The sequence below is a fragment of the Patella vulgata genome, chromosome 5 (assembly GCF_932274485.2).
Source record: "Patella vulgata chromosome 5, xgPatVulg1.2, whole genome shotgun sequence".
NCBI classification, from domain to species: Eukaryota; Metazoa; Mollusca; class Gastropoda; family Patellidae; genus Patella; species Patella vulgata.
Window position 1 is genome coordinate 73,791,897 of NC_065883.2, and position 17,280 is coordinate 73,809,176.

Consider the following 17,280-nt stretch of genomic DNA (forward strand, 5'->3'; position numbering starts at 1 on the left):
TAAGTGACAAGGAGTAGGGTCCCCTGTCCCACTTCTGGGGTTCTCTCCGGTTTCCTGTTAAAGACCCCTACACGCTAGCATATTATTGAAATAAAATCGAACCATATGTTAGTCACGAATTGACACATTTGGTGCCGAGTTGACGTTAAACCCCATTCCTCTCTCTTTGGCAGTGGGATTAAAGTTTAACCCGGAAGACCCTAAGAAAACCCACAAGGATGGGCAGGCGACCCTACTCCCTTGTCACATACAACCTTGGGATCGCAACCATGCTACTGGATTCAATGACAGAGAGGGAAATGGGGTTTAACGTCCACTCGACACAAACTAGGTCATTTCGGGACTAACATATGGTTTAATTTTATTTCAATAATTTGCTTGCGCACGGGAGGAAACCGGAGGACCCGGAGAAAACCCACGAGGTTGGACAGGCGACCCTACTCCTTGTCACGTACAACAGGGGATTCAATAACAGGCCTTATGATCTAAAGCTCTACTATTCATAACATTCAGGATCTACATTAAGTTTTGATATGGTTTTATTAAACATGTATTTCATACAATGTACAGCATGAAAATTATATGTGATTTTCATTTAATTGATGCAAGAATTGTACATTCTCTGTATAAACTTAATGTTTCAGAAACAATACTATGAAAATGGAACAGCGTAAAATATCTTGGCAACACTATATTTTGATCATTTTGGGTCTAAAATATGGCCATTTTCATTACAAGGTTATGTGTACAATAAAAGGAGGTGGGGATACTATGCTCGGACAGTGTATTTTCTCCCTACACTTCTTTAAATTCCATCCAATTGCCAATGTTTCTACTTTTATGTTTAAGCCAATGTGTGCAATATTGGTAGATCTTGATTTGTTGTCCCATCTGAATGACTACATATAGGAGTCACCCCTGACAAGTGAGAATCAAGTTTGAAAAATCTTGGTGGTTCTTCTCTACATGAGCTGGATTTGAACCATAGGCATTCTTGTTTTCTGAGAAATAAACCCATTGAATTGTTAATCACTGCTCATTCAATGCATGTAACTCACCACTAAGTGAGAGTGGGGGACAGATTCTGGTAAGGGTGGTTGGGATGGCCTAGTGGTCTAGAGTGTTGCGCTTCGAGCTCTAGCTGGTAGGTCACCTCTGGCCTGCGGTCATGGTTTTGATCCCTGGTGTGAGCGTATGAGGCTTGGAGATATGCCTTCTCAACCATGTGGGTTTGCTCCGGGTCTCCACTAGGAAAGATAATAAAAATGAAAAAATTGACTTGTCTGCAATATCACCCTTGGTGGAAGTGGACGTTAAACACTATGAACAACAACAGATTCTGGTATTCAGTCAAATCTCAAACAATATCAATCACTAAACTATAACGCATACTTATGGTAAACAGCTGATAATTTTTGGGGTGAAAGTTTCAGAACATCGCCCAAATGAATTTGATTAAATGCAATGACACTTTTTATCAGTTTTTAAATTGTCTTTCACACTCTACTCATTAGCTCTTTAAGGAAAGTCAAGCACATGACACAATTTAGTGTATATCAATTATCATGACTTGACTTGACATGACTTGTGGAATATGTCTAGCTTCGTTCTTCGAGTCCCTCGTTACAAATGGCGCTGAAACACATTATGGTACAGCATTTGTGTATCAATGGTAAAATGTTTACTTTGTCTTTAATATTGGATATCAGAAGCCCATCTTTTCTGTAAGATCACAACATAGATGTTGATTTAAATTGACAAATAATTTGTGTTTTCAATGTCAAAGACTTTGGGATGATATTGGGTTCAAGACTTAACTACTTTAAGAATCTCTTTTTACCCTTTTTTTCGATATACTATAGCGTAATTTGTCCATATCCTTCAATATGAAACAGATCTCAACCACGCTGTTAGTTGACGTGTACAGTAGCCTACACATGTTATTGTTTAAAAATCTCTTTTTACCCTTTTTTTCGATATACTATAGCGTTATTTGTCCATATCCTTCAATATGAAACAGATCTCAACCACGCTGTTAGTTGACGTGTACAGTAGCCTACACATGTTATTGTTTAAAAATCTCTTTTTACCCTTTTTTTCGATATACTATAGCGTTATTTGTCCATATCCTTCAATATGAAACAGATCTCAACCACGCTGTTAGTTGACGTGTACAGTAGCCTACACATGTTATTGTTTAAGAATCTCTTTTTCTTTGTTTCGATATACTATAGCGTTATTTGTACATCCATTCATTCAACCCATTCCTCAGGATTTACGTCATAATCCTTCATTGCTTCCTCTGTGTAAATCCATCGTCCGAAAACACCAACATCTAAAATACTTTTATGAAACTGTGACCACCTAGGTTTAACATATTTACACTTTGCGGCATATAATCCTAAACTATTTCTATAATCTGTCAAATAAATTAACGAAAATAAACCAAGGCTGACGTAATGCACTCGACCATCTTTGTGATTGTTTATTAAATTTTGCATGTAATTGTCCGACGAGGTGTTTCGAATTGGGTCCCCAACTAATGCTAAGTCATTGGCACTTTCTACCATAAGTGTCCTAAAACTATTTTCTGAAGGGTTCGTCTTGAAAAGAACTGCGGAAGCTGCTAATATGGAGCAGTAAATGCTGGATTTCAGTGGCTTGGCTTTCATATCTTCGCCAAGTTCGATAAACACCATTTTGTAATCGGTATAAATATTGTGAAAATAATTCCCAATTTTCTCCATTCTTCCGCCTTTCAGTTTGTCAGGAATCTTAACTTTCTTGGTAAAGCTCTGTGCAAGCTGGGCACCATTAAATATTTTCGACATTCTGGAATTTCATCAACTGTCAAAGGAATGAAATAAAAAGTCACCTTGCCACAACACAAAAACAAACCAGCATGGCTAATTTAGACTCTGTTGTCCAGACTGTCGGGACAGTGGTTTCGTGCAAATTATACACCTGGAAATTACACTGAAACGAAAATGTTCACCATACGTCAGTGATTTTAGTGCTTGGTAAAAGTAAAGCTGGATAAGAAGAGGGAAAACTTTGTAATTCATTTATGGATCCACTCGGGACTTTCCCTTTGTAATGAGAATTTACTAATCCGATATATAGTCTGTAAATATCTTCTAAAAATTATTTTAGCCGTCTTTAAAGATTGCAGACCTATGACTATGAATAAATAAAATGAAATGCTGTTTAACGTCCGAGCCTTCTTTTCTGCACTAACTGGGTTAATGAATGAAATAAAATCAAATGGGGTTTAACGTCCTACTGTTCTTCTCCGACTGTGATGATGAACACGGGCATATGCCATACAGTGATTGCACTATGTATGAGGGAAATTTTGCCCGCACAGCGGCACTACGGCCTACTCTTATATCGAATTCCAATGGCCAAGGGATCTTTTACGTGCACGCCAATGTGTACACGGGATCTCGGTTTTTCGTTCCATCCGAACGACTAAACATGTAAGTTGTCCCTTGTGATGCCCTCGGTCCTCCACCACTGACAAGGAGGCCGGAATCACGCCTGAAAATCCCGATGACCTTTAAACAAAAAAAGAAAAGAAAACAAAGAAGAATCGAACACGGGACCACGAGGTTAGCGAGCCAAGGTTCTTAGCCACCGTGGCTCCAACTGGGCTAATAAAGACGGAACTAATTAATATCCACCATTCTATGTCGGTGGGGTGAGGTTAATGTTCGCTAGGATGATATCGTAGACAAGTAGGGCCTATTTTCGAAGAAACTTGCCAAAGTAGGCCATTTGAGTTTGATTGAGCCATCAAGTCCAGCGTATTATATACAGAAACGGGAGTGCGAAAAGGGAGATGGCTGCCAAGATCCAAATTAAAACACACTAACGTGACGTGACTTTGTTGACAAAACTGACAATCAATCAAACGCTATAGCATGGACATAATCGATATCTGGTAACTATGGCAACACAAAAGATAACCAACGTCAAGAATCTAACCAATCAATAATAATGTCCACAGTTTTACATCTGACTAACAATCAGCCAAATAAAAACACTGTCCACACCGATAAATATAAACAAAATAACAATAATAATCTCTGGATTATTTGACTGCAGGTGTTCGCGCATTATATATCATAAATGAGCTGTCCCCCCCCAATAAACAATGGCGGTGTTTCACGCCGTCATTAAGACCTAACATCTGCATATTAATAATGCGCGGGCGGATCAAGACGGAATCGTGACGTCAGTCTTCGCCATTACGACCACGGTGGAATTGCAGAGGCACTGAGAAAGGAAAACACCAGTGCGAAATAAGGTAGGTTTGTTTCGTTTTCAAAAAAGGAATTTCGTATCAGGACTTGTAAGTATTTTATCAGCGAATATAGCCTATACTTTATTGTGTGATCTTTGATTATGGATATCTGTTATTCCAGATGCCAATATGGAATGGTAAAATTAATGTATGTAGCCTAGGTTCGATGTTTACGAAAGCGCTCAAGGTGAAAAAACACTTTTTTTTTCACATATCCTTGAAATGTCATCACCCCATTACAAAATATTGCGGGATAAATATTGTGGAAAAGCAAAATAAAAATATGTGGTTAAAATATATTTTCTTCCTTTCAAGTATTGACCGGCGGTAATGACGTACAATATAAGCTCTCTAACTCTTAACCTTTCGCAATAGATTTGTTCAAAGACCCAAGATTTTCTCACTCTGCCATTTGCTGTTTCTACATTATTTTAATGTGATTTTAATATCGACATGTGACCTCCTCAATACCCATTCGAAATAACACGAGTTTCTTTAAAACGGAGAAAAACACGCGCATTTGTTTGATGACTGGATAACTGACACGTCTTTTTTTCCAAAAAATAAAGAAAACCAAACCAACCATATATTCAAACAACAGCCATTTTTTTTTTGTTTTTTTTTGTTTATTATGGATTCTTAAAAATATATTTTATGGCTACCAAAACCAGATAACTAACAGCACGTGGTATGGTTGAGTTTGACGTTAATGTTAATTTTAACATCCACTCGACACAAACTAGGTCATTTCGAGACTGACATATGGTTTAATTTTATTTCAATAATTCGCTTGCGCGCAGTGGGAGGAAATCAGTAACGTATTAAGACGAAATGGAAATGGGAGTTTAACAATCTACTTGCCTTATAACACAAATTTAAATGGAGCGTTATTGGTTAAAATGTTGATAGAATAAACAGTAAACAGGTTTCATTGACCAGGATTAGAGTCACGTCACCTGTCCAACTTCTTGAGTTATCTACGGGTCCACCGTTCACCCCACAGGTAAAGACCCCTGGGCGAAATGGGAATTATTGAAATAATATTGAACCATAATATGTTAGTCTATAGTAATGACCTAGTCTGTGTTGAGTAGACGTTACCCCCCCCCCCTCTCTCTCTCTCTCTCTCGCTCTCTCTCTCTCTCTCTCTCATTTCATAAAGCCTGTCATTGAGTCAACTGGCGTGGTTTCGATTCCCCAGTTGTATGTGACAAGGAGTGGGGTCGTCTGTCCAACCTAAAATTGAACCATGTGTTAGTACCGAAATGACCTAGTTTGTGTCGAGTGGACGTTAAACCCCATTTCTCTCTCTCTCTCTTTGCCCCCCCCCCCCCCGTTCCTCCCTCTTGAGCGTTGAAACTATAATTTATCGTTTAACTGATAGGGAATAAATATTACATTAATATATATTCCCTGACGGTTTCTGTTATAATATAAACCCAGGTCTATCTGTCCTGTTAGAAAACCCGGTTAATTGTAACTGTATTTAATGGAACCTTTAATTTATCTGATATTCCCTGATGATTTCCTTGATATTATAAACCCAAGCCTGTCTACTATGTTAGAAAACCTGATTAATGGAACCCTTATTGTCACACAGCTTGAAGCTGACCTTTCCATACTCTGTCTGGGACGTAATAACCGTTAATTCCTGCATGGCAATCTCCAGAGCGAAATTATTTAACAATTATTGTAATAAAACAGCCCACTTACGGCCAATATTCGTTCCTCAAAAAAGGTCTGAAATGTCATGAAATGAAATTGGGTTACTTTAACTTCCTGCTTTCCTGCGCCATAGACCATGCAGTGTGCTATGATGTAGATTTTGTCAAGACAGCGGTGTTGGTCGAGAAAGTTTCTCCTGACTTTCTAGCCTAGTTAAACATACATTATGCAAGAGCTAAATCTGCCTATTTCAGGTCTTTCTTTAGGCCTGAAATCTTATCTAAATTATTAATTAGACATTAATTAACTTATCCAGACCATAATCAACTCTCGATGTCAAGGCTAGCCTTCGATATCGACTGGATTAGAATCCTATATGCTGCATAACTTTCCTACTCGATTAAACGATTAAATGGATAATCGAGACTATGCTGTTTATCGTACTGACTTTAGTAATGATGACCGAGGCTTATGGGAATTTCAGTCGCTTAGTTCTCGGTTCATAGTGGATCAATTTGAATGAAATTTTCACCAAATTGCCTTTACATTATCTCGTTTTTAATTATTATAGTAAGAACTGCCAACTCGTTACCGAATCTCCCATAATGTATCTTTAAGTTTCGCTTGTTATTGGTGGAAGACGGCGGGTCTGGCAAGAAAAGGCGTCTATTAATTCGAACGGGACGACAAACCGGGGCCCACCATTACGTTCATAGAATAATACTCTGTACCGTATCCCCCTATTCATTAGCTTAGTTGATACTGAAACGTGGTAGGTAGTTAAACCTCATTTCATAATGAAATGGAGATTTAACGTCCTACTGTTCTGCCCCGACTGGGCTAATGAAGACGGGAGTATGCCATACAGTGTGCTATGAGGGTAATGTTGCCCGCAGAGCGGCGCTACGGCCTACTCTTATATCAAATTCCAACTGCCAAAGGATCTTTTACGTGCACATCCCATCTGAACGACTAGAAAGCTGTCCTTCTAAAAACCTCATTTCATTTATTCATCATCGCCACCGTCAACCGCAACAGCAAAACTAACAACAGACGTCTTCACATGATCACCGCCCACAAAACTCCATTTCCAGAACCCTGTCATTATCCTCGATAAATAATGGATCAAAAGATTTTTCTCTATTTTTTTTTAAGGTACCACCATGATGAAGTTGATAGTTTTGTTGAGTGTTGGGGTATGTCTGACAATGGCCGAGATGTCTCTAGATCCAGCGTTCGGTAGCTATTACGATTTAGCTCGGATGTACCGAATGAAACAATTGGCCAACCTGTACGACAACTACAGAACTGGGGATGATTTAGAGAGCCGAAGTGTTGACAATGAAGATTGGGTCGATTCTATTGGTGGTTTTGACGACCCCGAGTATAAAGGCGAACCCTACACAGGAACCAATCTCAGGGATCAGGAACACCTGGAACAGAGCTCCTTATATGGATATCAGTCGATGTCGGGTAAGCCAAATTAAATTATATTTTATTTGGGGGTGTTCACATGGCCTCACGGTTGATGAGTTTACAAAGTCTTCTGGAACCCCCGTCGTCATTAGGAAAGTCTCGGTGGCTAAAAGTGAAAGACGCTGGCTCGCTAGCCCCGAGAAAGTTTAGCGGGATTTTCCGACGTGGTTTCCTCTTGTCAGTGGTGCAGGACAGCTATCTAGTCGTTCGGATGGGACGAAAATCCGAAGTCCCGTGTATACATTGGTGTGCACGTAGTAAAATATCCCTTGGCAGTTGTAATCCGATGCCTGGGCTAGCACACTGTATTGCATATGCCCGTCTTCATTAGTCCTGTCGGTGGAGAAACGTAGGACGTTTCATTTCATTTTATATAGTTTGTTCGGTCTGTGTTTTATTGTGCAGTTCTCCTTCATTACCCATTAAGCCTTGCAACGAACACAATGTACTTAATTAAAAACAAATAGTGAAAGAAAATATTAATTGGATGAGATTGATCATCATTGTGTTATACGCCATGAACTCGATAATTACTCAGTTGACAGCTCGGTGCGTTATAAACATAGCTATTTTTAGCTCGTTTAAGTGACATTAAAACACGTTAAACTTATTGTTGCGTGGCATTGTTATAAATTCCATAAGAGGCTTTGTGGCGGATGCCTGGGGATTATAAGAGAGTTAATCAGCGTGCAAACACGTCGCACGAAAAACTTTGTCGGCAACAAGGGGTAATCTAAGACTCCGGATTTAACAGATTTTTGGATGCATAATGTTATTATCAAATACGATCAAATTAGAGCTTTTTATAAAGACCGAAGAATAATCAATCAAAGTTAAAAAACCCCCATATTATAGGTAATAACAGTGAAGATATTGATTATAAGGTATTTTTGAAACCATCGAAATCTGCAAATTAACTTTTGTCAATTCCATGTAGAATCGTTTTTTTCGGGGTTGGTAGAGTTTCTAGATTTGATTATAGATCGAGATTATTAGAATAATCAACACAATATCATCAGTAAGAAAAATTCCAATCTGTATTTCGTTTCGTTTTGTATACTTTCGATGGCCTACACTGCAAATAAAACGAAATTTTAAACTCTAAAAAACGAAACGAAATAAGACCCGTGTTTTAATCAGATTGGAAAAATTCCAAATACAAAGCTTGCAAGGAGCACAGAACAGATTAGGCACTTGTAACTTGTTTCCGATAATGTAATACTCTTAGTTTCTTGTCCAATGGTGAATGTTGTCACTGCCTTACTTCCGTTCTATTTGCAGCATTATACCCGACGTTAAGTAGCTACAATGTATAAAATTCTCGCTAGACAATAATTATGAACCAATTCTCCACAAATGGTCGTGGGGTCACTAAATACCCCCTGTGGTCCCCCTGTATCCGCACAGGGGTTAAAGTGGTCTTGCTATATATTCCTTAAAGATACAGTATACTACAGCGTCAAGAACGCGTCTGGAAACGCCAGTTATCGTGCTGTGATCTCAATTGTCGCCAATGATCGCCGAGTCACGGCGTTTGTTTTGGGCATTTTCAAAACAAACGCCAAGGTTCTGCGATCTGACCTAGAAAGCTGTGTGAACTCGATCTTTTTCAAGTTTGAAATTTTTTGGGACATTCTTTCGAGTTTTGTTCACGTTTGCCGGCGACCTTGTGCGTTTTCTGGTCACCTTACGGTCGCAGCAACGCAGTAAGGACGCCATCCCGGTCTGGTACAAAGACAATAATAATACTACAGTTGCAGTTCTTATGTGCATGATTCATTCAATGATTGTGCTTGTTGGTGGTGCGCGCGTGCTCTTTTTGTTTATACTTGACGTATTTTAGGGAGAGAGAGAGAAATGGGGTTTAACGTCCACTCGACACAAACTAGGTCATTTCGGGACTAACATATGGTTTAATTTTATTTCAATAATTCGCTTGCGCATATAGGGGTCTTTAGCAGTGGGAGAAAACCGGAGGACCCGGAGAAAACCCACGAGGTTGGACAGGCGCCCCTACTCCCTGTCACGTACAACCGGGGATTCGAAACCATGCCAGTCGACTCAATGACAGACTTTATGATACAGCGCGCGCACGCTGACCATTCAGCCATCCAACCCCCCACGTATTTTAGGACTTCTTATGCTGGGGGTGCGTAGCTCTAATACGTCGAAACACAGCGCTCTCACAATATTTATTATTCAAGGAGCTTTAATCTATAAGAAACATAAGTACTAATTATTTGACGTCGAACTGGGTTTATTAACGAATGAACATGCAAATAAAGATATATTGAAATTATAATTAAAACATCAATTACAAATTATCTATTAATGAATAATTGAATATATAATTTTAGCATATATTATGTGACCAAGTGTAATTCTAAGCTATTTCACATTATCATATTATGCATAAAAGAAACATACATTGTGAATAAGTGTAGTAAACTATTTCGCATCATAATTTTATACATAAAATAAACATATATACTAAATAAATTATTAGGCGACACGATTATAAACTAACTCACCTATAAGAAACATAAGTACTAATTATTTGACGTCGAACTGGGTTTATTAACGAATGAACATAATTGTCCGTATTTCGTCTCTTATATTTATACCCAGTCGCTATCGCCAATTTAATATCTTAATAATAATTTACTAGAAATGTTTGAACATATACATGATAAGGGTTAAACATATAATACAAAATGTGATATAAATTAACGTATTTACATTACTGAGAACTAACTCAAATATAGGTACATACTAAATCAATGACTAAGATGCATGTTAAGTAATATTAAATTATTTTAAAATAGATGTTCAGAAAAGGTGAATAGATAAGACAGTGCGTTCAGATTAGAACGATCAGGGTTCGGAATAAAGATTAACTTATCCACTTTAAAGCAATTAGTTAATTTAGATAAGTAATTACATGTATATCAAAATATGTACTATAACAGTGACAAAATTTCCAACCCCACTGGTCTATCCTTTTCCATACTCCTCGCAGTGTTTCGTTTGATTAGAGCTAATCCCACTTAACACTGAGGTAATGGAAGCAAATTTCTGTTTCCAAATAGTCCGATTAACAACGAATAGCTAACTGCGTAACAATATCATTGCGCTTTAAACAGAGCTCCAAATTGGACCAAATATGTTTACATAACGTTACGTCATGACTCACGATTTTATTACGCCCAATTAATCAATGCATAGCAGAATATTGCAGAAAAACTAATTGCGTGGCAAACGAGGCTATCAAAACGGATACAATGTAAACAATACTGTTTAGAAACGAACAATACTTTCACCGTTTTTAATACCTTAAAACCACTGTCCAAAGTTTTAGGAAAGACCCCAGATTAAACGAAGGGTTGTCATGTTGCTGTACTTGGGATAGATTTAATTGAACAGGAAGAATAGACACACTCCCTCAAAAACTCAAGTATCAGAAGCAAATCCAGCAATGGCTAAATAGGGATTTCTCGGGCCATTGCTTCAGGAATATGTCCTTTCCAGGCTTAGAACTTTTCAGCCAGTCCTCGTTTGTTAATAAATGTCTAAATAATAATTGCTACTGAGTATCGCTAAGGAAACGCTCTAGTATATCTCTGTGAAAGACTTACCAATAAATCTAACCTCAATGGCTAAGTGTTGACACGCGTATCTATGGATTTTCCATCTCTATGGAATAAAGTAATTACTGGTCGGTAATAACGTTAAACTCACTAATACAGTCTTGCGTCGAGTAAACCACCATGGAACAATATGAGAGATATATACTCAATATCCTGTCACAAACAAGGCTGACATTTGTAAAATATCGCAGAGAATATATCGGTCGTTGTTTTCAGGAAAAGTAATGCCGTGATAACCTTTGGGCGACCTGTCTTCATTAGCCCAGGCGGGTGTGTGTGTGTGTGTGTGGGGGGGGGGGGTGTAGCGCGTACGCGTTGTATCATAATGTTTGTCATTGAGTCAGCTGACGTGGTTTCAATTCTCCTGTTTTACGTTACAAGGAGTGGGGTTTTCTCCAGGTCCTCATGTTTTCCCCCAACTGCTAAAGACTGCTACGTAATTATTGAAGCAAAATTGAACCATATGTTAGTCCCGAAATGACCGAGTTTGTGTCGAATGGACGTTACCCCCCCCCCCCCTTGTTGCTTTCAAGAAAAGTAATGTTGTGATAACCTTCGGCCCGTCTTCATTAACCCAGTCGGAGCAGAATAGTAGGAAGCTAAACCCCATTTCATAATTTCACGGTAACCTTCGGTTATCGTACGAACGTTAGAGCAGCTATTTTGAAAAAAATAAGCCAGGCGCTTTTGACCTTTGTAAAGTAAAGCCAGTATGTTGTGAGCGATATTGATGTTTGAAACTAAACAGTAAAACTTTAAAAGACGAACGAAAAGTAAAATGTACAACTAATTTATGTATGATACCAGTGTCAATGAATTTGCGCCCTTCCCCGCCACCCCATCTAGAAACGGTGTTAGACGTGAATTGTGTCCTTATAATTTCTCGACAGGAAAATAATTTCTTTTCAATGCTTTATCCCAGAAGTGACGCCCAAAAGGACTACCAGGGGAAGACTCCCCAACCCATACCCTGGCAGCAACGGGATTGTATGTTATGTCGCCCTTATACAGTATTCTAATGCTAAGGTTACGCCATACGGCCCGTGGGTCCGCTACTCCCTATACCCCGTGCCCACACATGGCGTCCAGTTCAGCAAACCTGGGAAAATTTCAATCACTTAAAATACTGTTTCGTCATTGTTAATTAACATGATATTAGATATTGCCATGGTAAAATTTAAATCATTTAAAACACTGTTTCGTAATTGATAATTTACATGATATTAAATGCTGCTATGGTAAAATATTAATAATTTAAAACACCGTTGGATTAAATGCTGCTGTAATAAAATGTTCACGTATTTAGATATACTTGTTCGAGAAGGATCCGCTGGTGGTAAACCCAATGATAAAAAAACTTATTTCATATTTGATTAGAGATAAATTATGGGAGATTGGATAAAGAAATGAAATGAAATGGGGTTTAACGTCCTACTGTTCTGCTCCTATGCTGGGCAATTGAAGACGGGCATACGCCATACAGTGTGCTATGAGGGAAATTTTGCCCGGGCAGCGGCACTATCGCCTACTCTTATATCAAATTCCAACTGCCAAAGGATCTTTTACGTGCATTCCAATGTATGCACGGGACCTCGGTTTTTCGTCTCATCCGAAGGACTAGACAGCCGTCCTTGTCAGGCCCTCCGTCCTGCATCAGTGAAAAGGGGGAACCACGCCGGAAAATCTGGATGAACTTTCTCGGCCAATGCAGGGATCGATTGGATAAAGAGCTGGCAGTTCTCACTATATAGTTAAAAGCTAGATAATGGAAAGGGACTTTGCTGAAATTGGATAAAGAGCTGGCAGTTCTCACTCTATAGTTAAAAACTATATAATGTAAAGAAACTTTGCTGAAAATTTCAGTCAAATTGATCCACTCTGAACCGAGATTTTAGCGATTGAATTTTCGGCCTAGCCTCGATCACCATTACTAAAGTCGGTACGATAACAAAATAGTATCGATTATCCATTTCATGATTAAATCATGAATGAAAGTTGAGCAACAAATCGGAACCTAATCCAATAAATAAAGACCTGCAATAGGCGGATTTAGCTCTTGCATAATGTATGTTTAAATTGTTAAAATGTTAACGTATTTATGTATTTATTCGAGGAGGAACTGCTGATGATAAACCGCATGATAACAAAGTTCTTTCTAGATTCTATTCCGTTGTGTTAAAATGTTTACGTATTTATATATTTGTTTCAGGAGGAACAGCGGATGGTAAACCCAACGAGAAACAGGTGAAATCTGACAAATCTCTTCCAGCATACTGTAATCCTCCTAATCCTTGTCCTATTGGAAAAACAGGTACAGTAATATTTTATATACCTTATTATGACCTGTCCTAAAATTAACAACAAAAAAAAACCCCCCCAAAAAAACAGAAATAATAATTGTAGTTTTTTTCCCCTAATAGTATTTATTCAATCAATATTTACATATTATAAAGCAGTGATTCTCAACCAGTGAGCCGCGAGATCTTCCTAAGTGTGCCGCAAAGTTTTGAACGGCACACTAAGAAAATGTTAAAAAAAAAAAAAACCAATTGAGTATTCATTGGTGTCTACTGATAAGTTCGTAGCTGTGTTTGTCTTTATTTAGTTTGAGTAATTATATATTGTCTATGACTAGTCTCTGTCTACCGTGGTATGACGTCTGACTTACCATGTTTTTATTTTGCAAAATTATTTAGCCAGGTGTGCCGCTATTTTTTCAAGTGTTCCAAGGTGTGCCGTTGGCAAAACAAGGTTGAGAACCACTGTTATATAAAAATACAATATTTAATTATTGGATCTGAAAACAAACCGGAGCCTATATAAATCCACTATGGAATCAGTAGCTGACATTATTAACTTTGTATTCCCGCATACAAACTGGGTGATTTAATGGTATATACGGACTAAAAACATATTCAAACTAATTTATTTGTCATAATTTTGCTTCAAATCCTTCTCATACATTGCGAAGGAATGCCCTGCTATAAAAATTCGATCAAACCAGGTCATGTTTACGTCACGTGACTTACCTCTCTTGGAAGTCAGAGGAGAATTCATTGCATACATAATACGATGTTGTCTTTACTCGCTTACTATTTATTACAAATATCGAATCCTAATTAAATTCTCGGATTATCCACTACCCGCGTCTTTTTCCGTCATTTTTATCTGAGAAAGTGTTGTACGTCTAACTCTTCATAAAGTTTATCAACTTGTACATCAAGCGCTCAATGTTCGCGTGTGAAGTTTGACATCACGCGTGCAGAAATTCCTATTCGTCGGGCTGTCGATTAGGGGAACCCTTACATTTTTGTCCTGTATACGCTCCATGAGTGTTTTTCGGGAAATCCAATATTCTTCTAGTAAGATTGGATATCTCTACTTTCCATATATACCAAAATTGCCATACTTTTATTGGAAATAACCACCCGATAAATACTTTTCTGGGAACCCATCTTTAAAAACATCAGTAAATACACAAATGACAATTCTGTGCCTAACAAAATGGCAGGCAGCAATGGGATTGGCCATGAACAAGCATATATCTGTGTCTGACAATGTCTTTGGTTGGCGCTTTATTTCCAGACTTGTCAAATGTCTAACCTACAGTACCCACGGTAGGACTCCCTGATTAGAACCAGAGAAGAACCATCGGCATTTTTCAATACCTTTGCCGTTCTCCACTTGTCAGGGGGTAGCGCTCGTGGGGGTGAGGCGGATTGTGTCTCTAGTCATTCGGAAGGGACGAAAAACCCGAAATTTGGAAGAAAATAAGTAAAATAACATTGTTCTGTGCTATTTTTGTTGTTATTTGAACTTTCGGTACTAGTGATAAAAAAAAAAATAGTGTTTCAAATTTTCCATTTTTCGGTTGCTTTATAAACTGTAAACTCAAACTATAGATCAAAAGAGGATGATGGAGAGAGAGAGAGAAATTGGATTTAACGTCCACTCGACACAAACTAGGTCATTTCGGGACTAACATATTGTTCAATTTATTTCAATGATTCGCTTGCGCGTAGGGGTCTTTAACAATGGTAGGAAACCGGAGGACCCGGAGAAAACCCACGAGGCTGGACAGGCAACCCCACTCCTTGTCACGTTCAAGCAGATAATGAAAACCACGCCACTTGACTCAATGACAGACCTTATGATTCAACGCGAACGCGTTTGGTTAAAACCATTCGGTCACAAAAACCCCCCAAATTAGGATTATAGCATGAGATAGCGATTCGAGACATAACAGAACTAACACAGTTATATGGTACAACAATCACTGGTTTATTATACACAAGCAAGACGTTTCGATAAGTATCCGCTTATCGGTATCAAGCACAATTAGTTCTGATAAACTTTGTAGATTATCGATAAAAGCAACCCTTGATTACATCGAATACATATAAAAGTTTGTTGATTCGTTGCATTATTAAAGTTGCTAGTAATTGTTATCCATAATGTTGTGTTTATTTCAGTGTCTTCCTATCACTAAATAAAGTCGTGTTTGTGTGTTATTTAAGTGTCTTCCTATCACCGAATATCTTTGATGACTAATTTGTTTTGCCTGATGGTAATCGTGACTGTCGATTAACAATCTGGCGTGACAAAATGTCATGAACAGCGAAGACTGTCGGTGATTAATATATTATACGAGAAAATGGTTTAGTTCGCTCACGATTACATGTCTCTAAGTCAGGTCCCATGACACGCTATTTCAGATAATATAATAGACGTAATAGACAGGGCAAAATTGATTTTTGTTCGAAATCAAATTTCCTGCACAGCACAGACAAAAAAACACAAAATTATATATTCCTCAAAAATTTATTCAGTCCAATATCATCTTGTGGAACTCTTTTGGTGAAAAATTCCAAACAAACCAGGCCCGTAACTAGACGGGGGACGGGGGTGGGGGCAGGGGTGAGGGGTCGATCATATAAAAAAATAGATATACATTGTCCATCAATTTTACAGCACCCCTGAGAACACCCCCCGTCTCCCTCGTTGCTCTGAGCTAGTTACGGCCCTGACACAAACGCCCCCAAATCCAAACCTTGCCATAACGGCAGCTATGAGCTATATCAACATTGTTGATGTCTTCACCAGATTCTATCCCACCCTCAAGATATTGTATAAAGAGAGAACCAAATACGTGCACTGTCTGGACAAATGTGCTTTTTTCAGCTATAACGCTTTTGTTAAGTGAGGACACGCCAGGCTCTAATGTTTAGTAGAGGGCGCTCGTGTTGGGTATGCACAGTGGACGTTAAGCGGACGGTAGACCCGACTTCAAGTCAAGTCCTGCCCAGTACTGTTTGGCCAGACGTTCTTGTTCAGTAACGCCTGGTGAGACTCTCCAAGGGCGGGTCTAGTGGGGAACGCACCCCGCACACGCCCCCTCCCGGTATCTGGATCCAGGTGTCAGGAGTTTTAATAAAATAATTTTCAGAATTGTGCGGTTGTCTTGAAGAAACTGTCCCCTCCCCACTGCATGCCTCTCCAGGAACAATTTTCCAAGATTTCTGACTGAAAAAATCCCATTATAAATCATTATTTTAGATCGGATTCTTGTCTCGCATCACTTGAAATGGCATTTCCGGGCTTGTAGTTTTCGAAATTTTCCGGGGGAGGCCACTCGGACCACCCGTTGTGCGCTTGGCGTCTTCTGCGCTCGCAACGTGCGCCCCACTCCGCCTATTCATGGTCTCTGGACCAGCCCTTACTCTCCTACTGCTAAAGACCCCGAAATAAAATGGAACCATATGTTATTCCCGAAATGGCAACGTCTGTGTCGAGTGGACGTTAAACCCAACTTCTTACCACCTCAATCAATGTTGCAGAAATGTAACAAGTATATACTAATGTAATAACTCTAGTTTTAGCCAAGAGTAGGCCGTAGCGCCGCTGCCCGGGCAAAATTTCCCTCATAGCACACTGTATGGGCGTATGCCCGTCTTCATTAGCCCAGTTTAGGAGCAGAACAGTAGGGCGTTAAACCCCATTTAATTTCATTTTATTTCTAATTTTAGCCAAAGACAATTGTCGTGAAGATTTCAAAAACTCCGCCGAAAACAACAAAAAGTTATTGGAAGAACAAGAATGCCCCTGTGATACTGAACACATGTTCTCCTGCCCTGATAATGGTAACACAGTCAGCTCTAAATCCCAGGGGGATGCAGCAGCCATTAA

At 38.8% G+C, this 17,280-nt stretch overlaps 1 protein-coding gene across 1 annotated transcript; it reads right to left on the bottom strand.

Moving 5' to 3' along the window:
• Positions 1–521: 521 nt before the first annotated feature.
• Positions 522–2,942, bottom strand: LOC126822400 (mitochondrial import inner membrane translocase subunit Tim29). Its single transcript, XM_050551299.2, has one exon. It carries the CDS (start codon positions 2,829–2,831, stop codon positions 2,253–2,255), a length of 579 nt encoding a protein of 192 aa, XP_050407256.1. The 5' UTR covers positions 2,832–2,942; the 3' UTR covers positions 522–2,252.
• Between the last annotated feature and the right edge of the window lie 14,338 nt (positions 2,943–17,280).

Coding starts and splice junctions, on each gene's coding strand:
- LOC126822400 (XM_050551299.2), bottom strand. CDS start 2,831: ATGTCGAAAATATTTAATGGTGCCCAGCTTGCACAGAGCTTTACCAAG.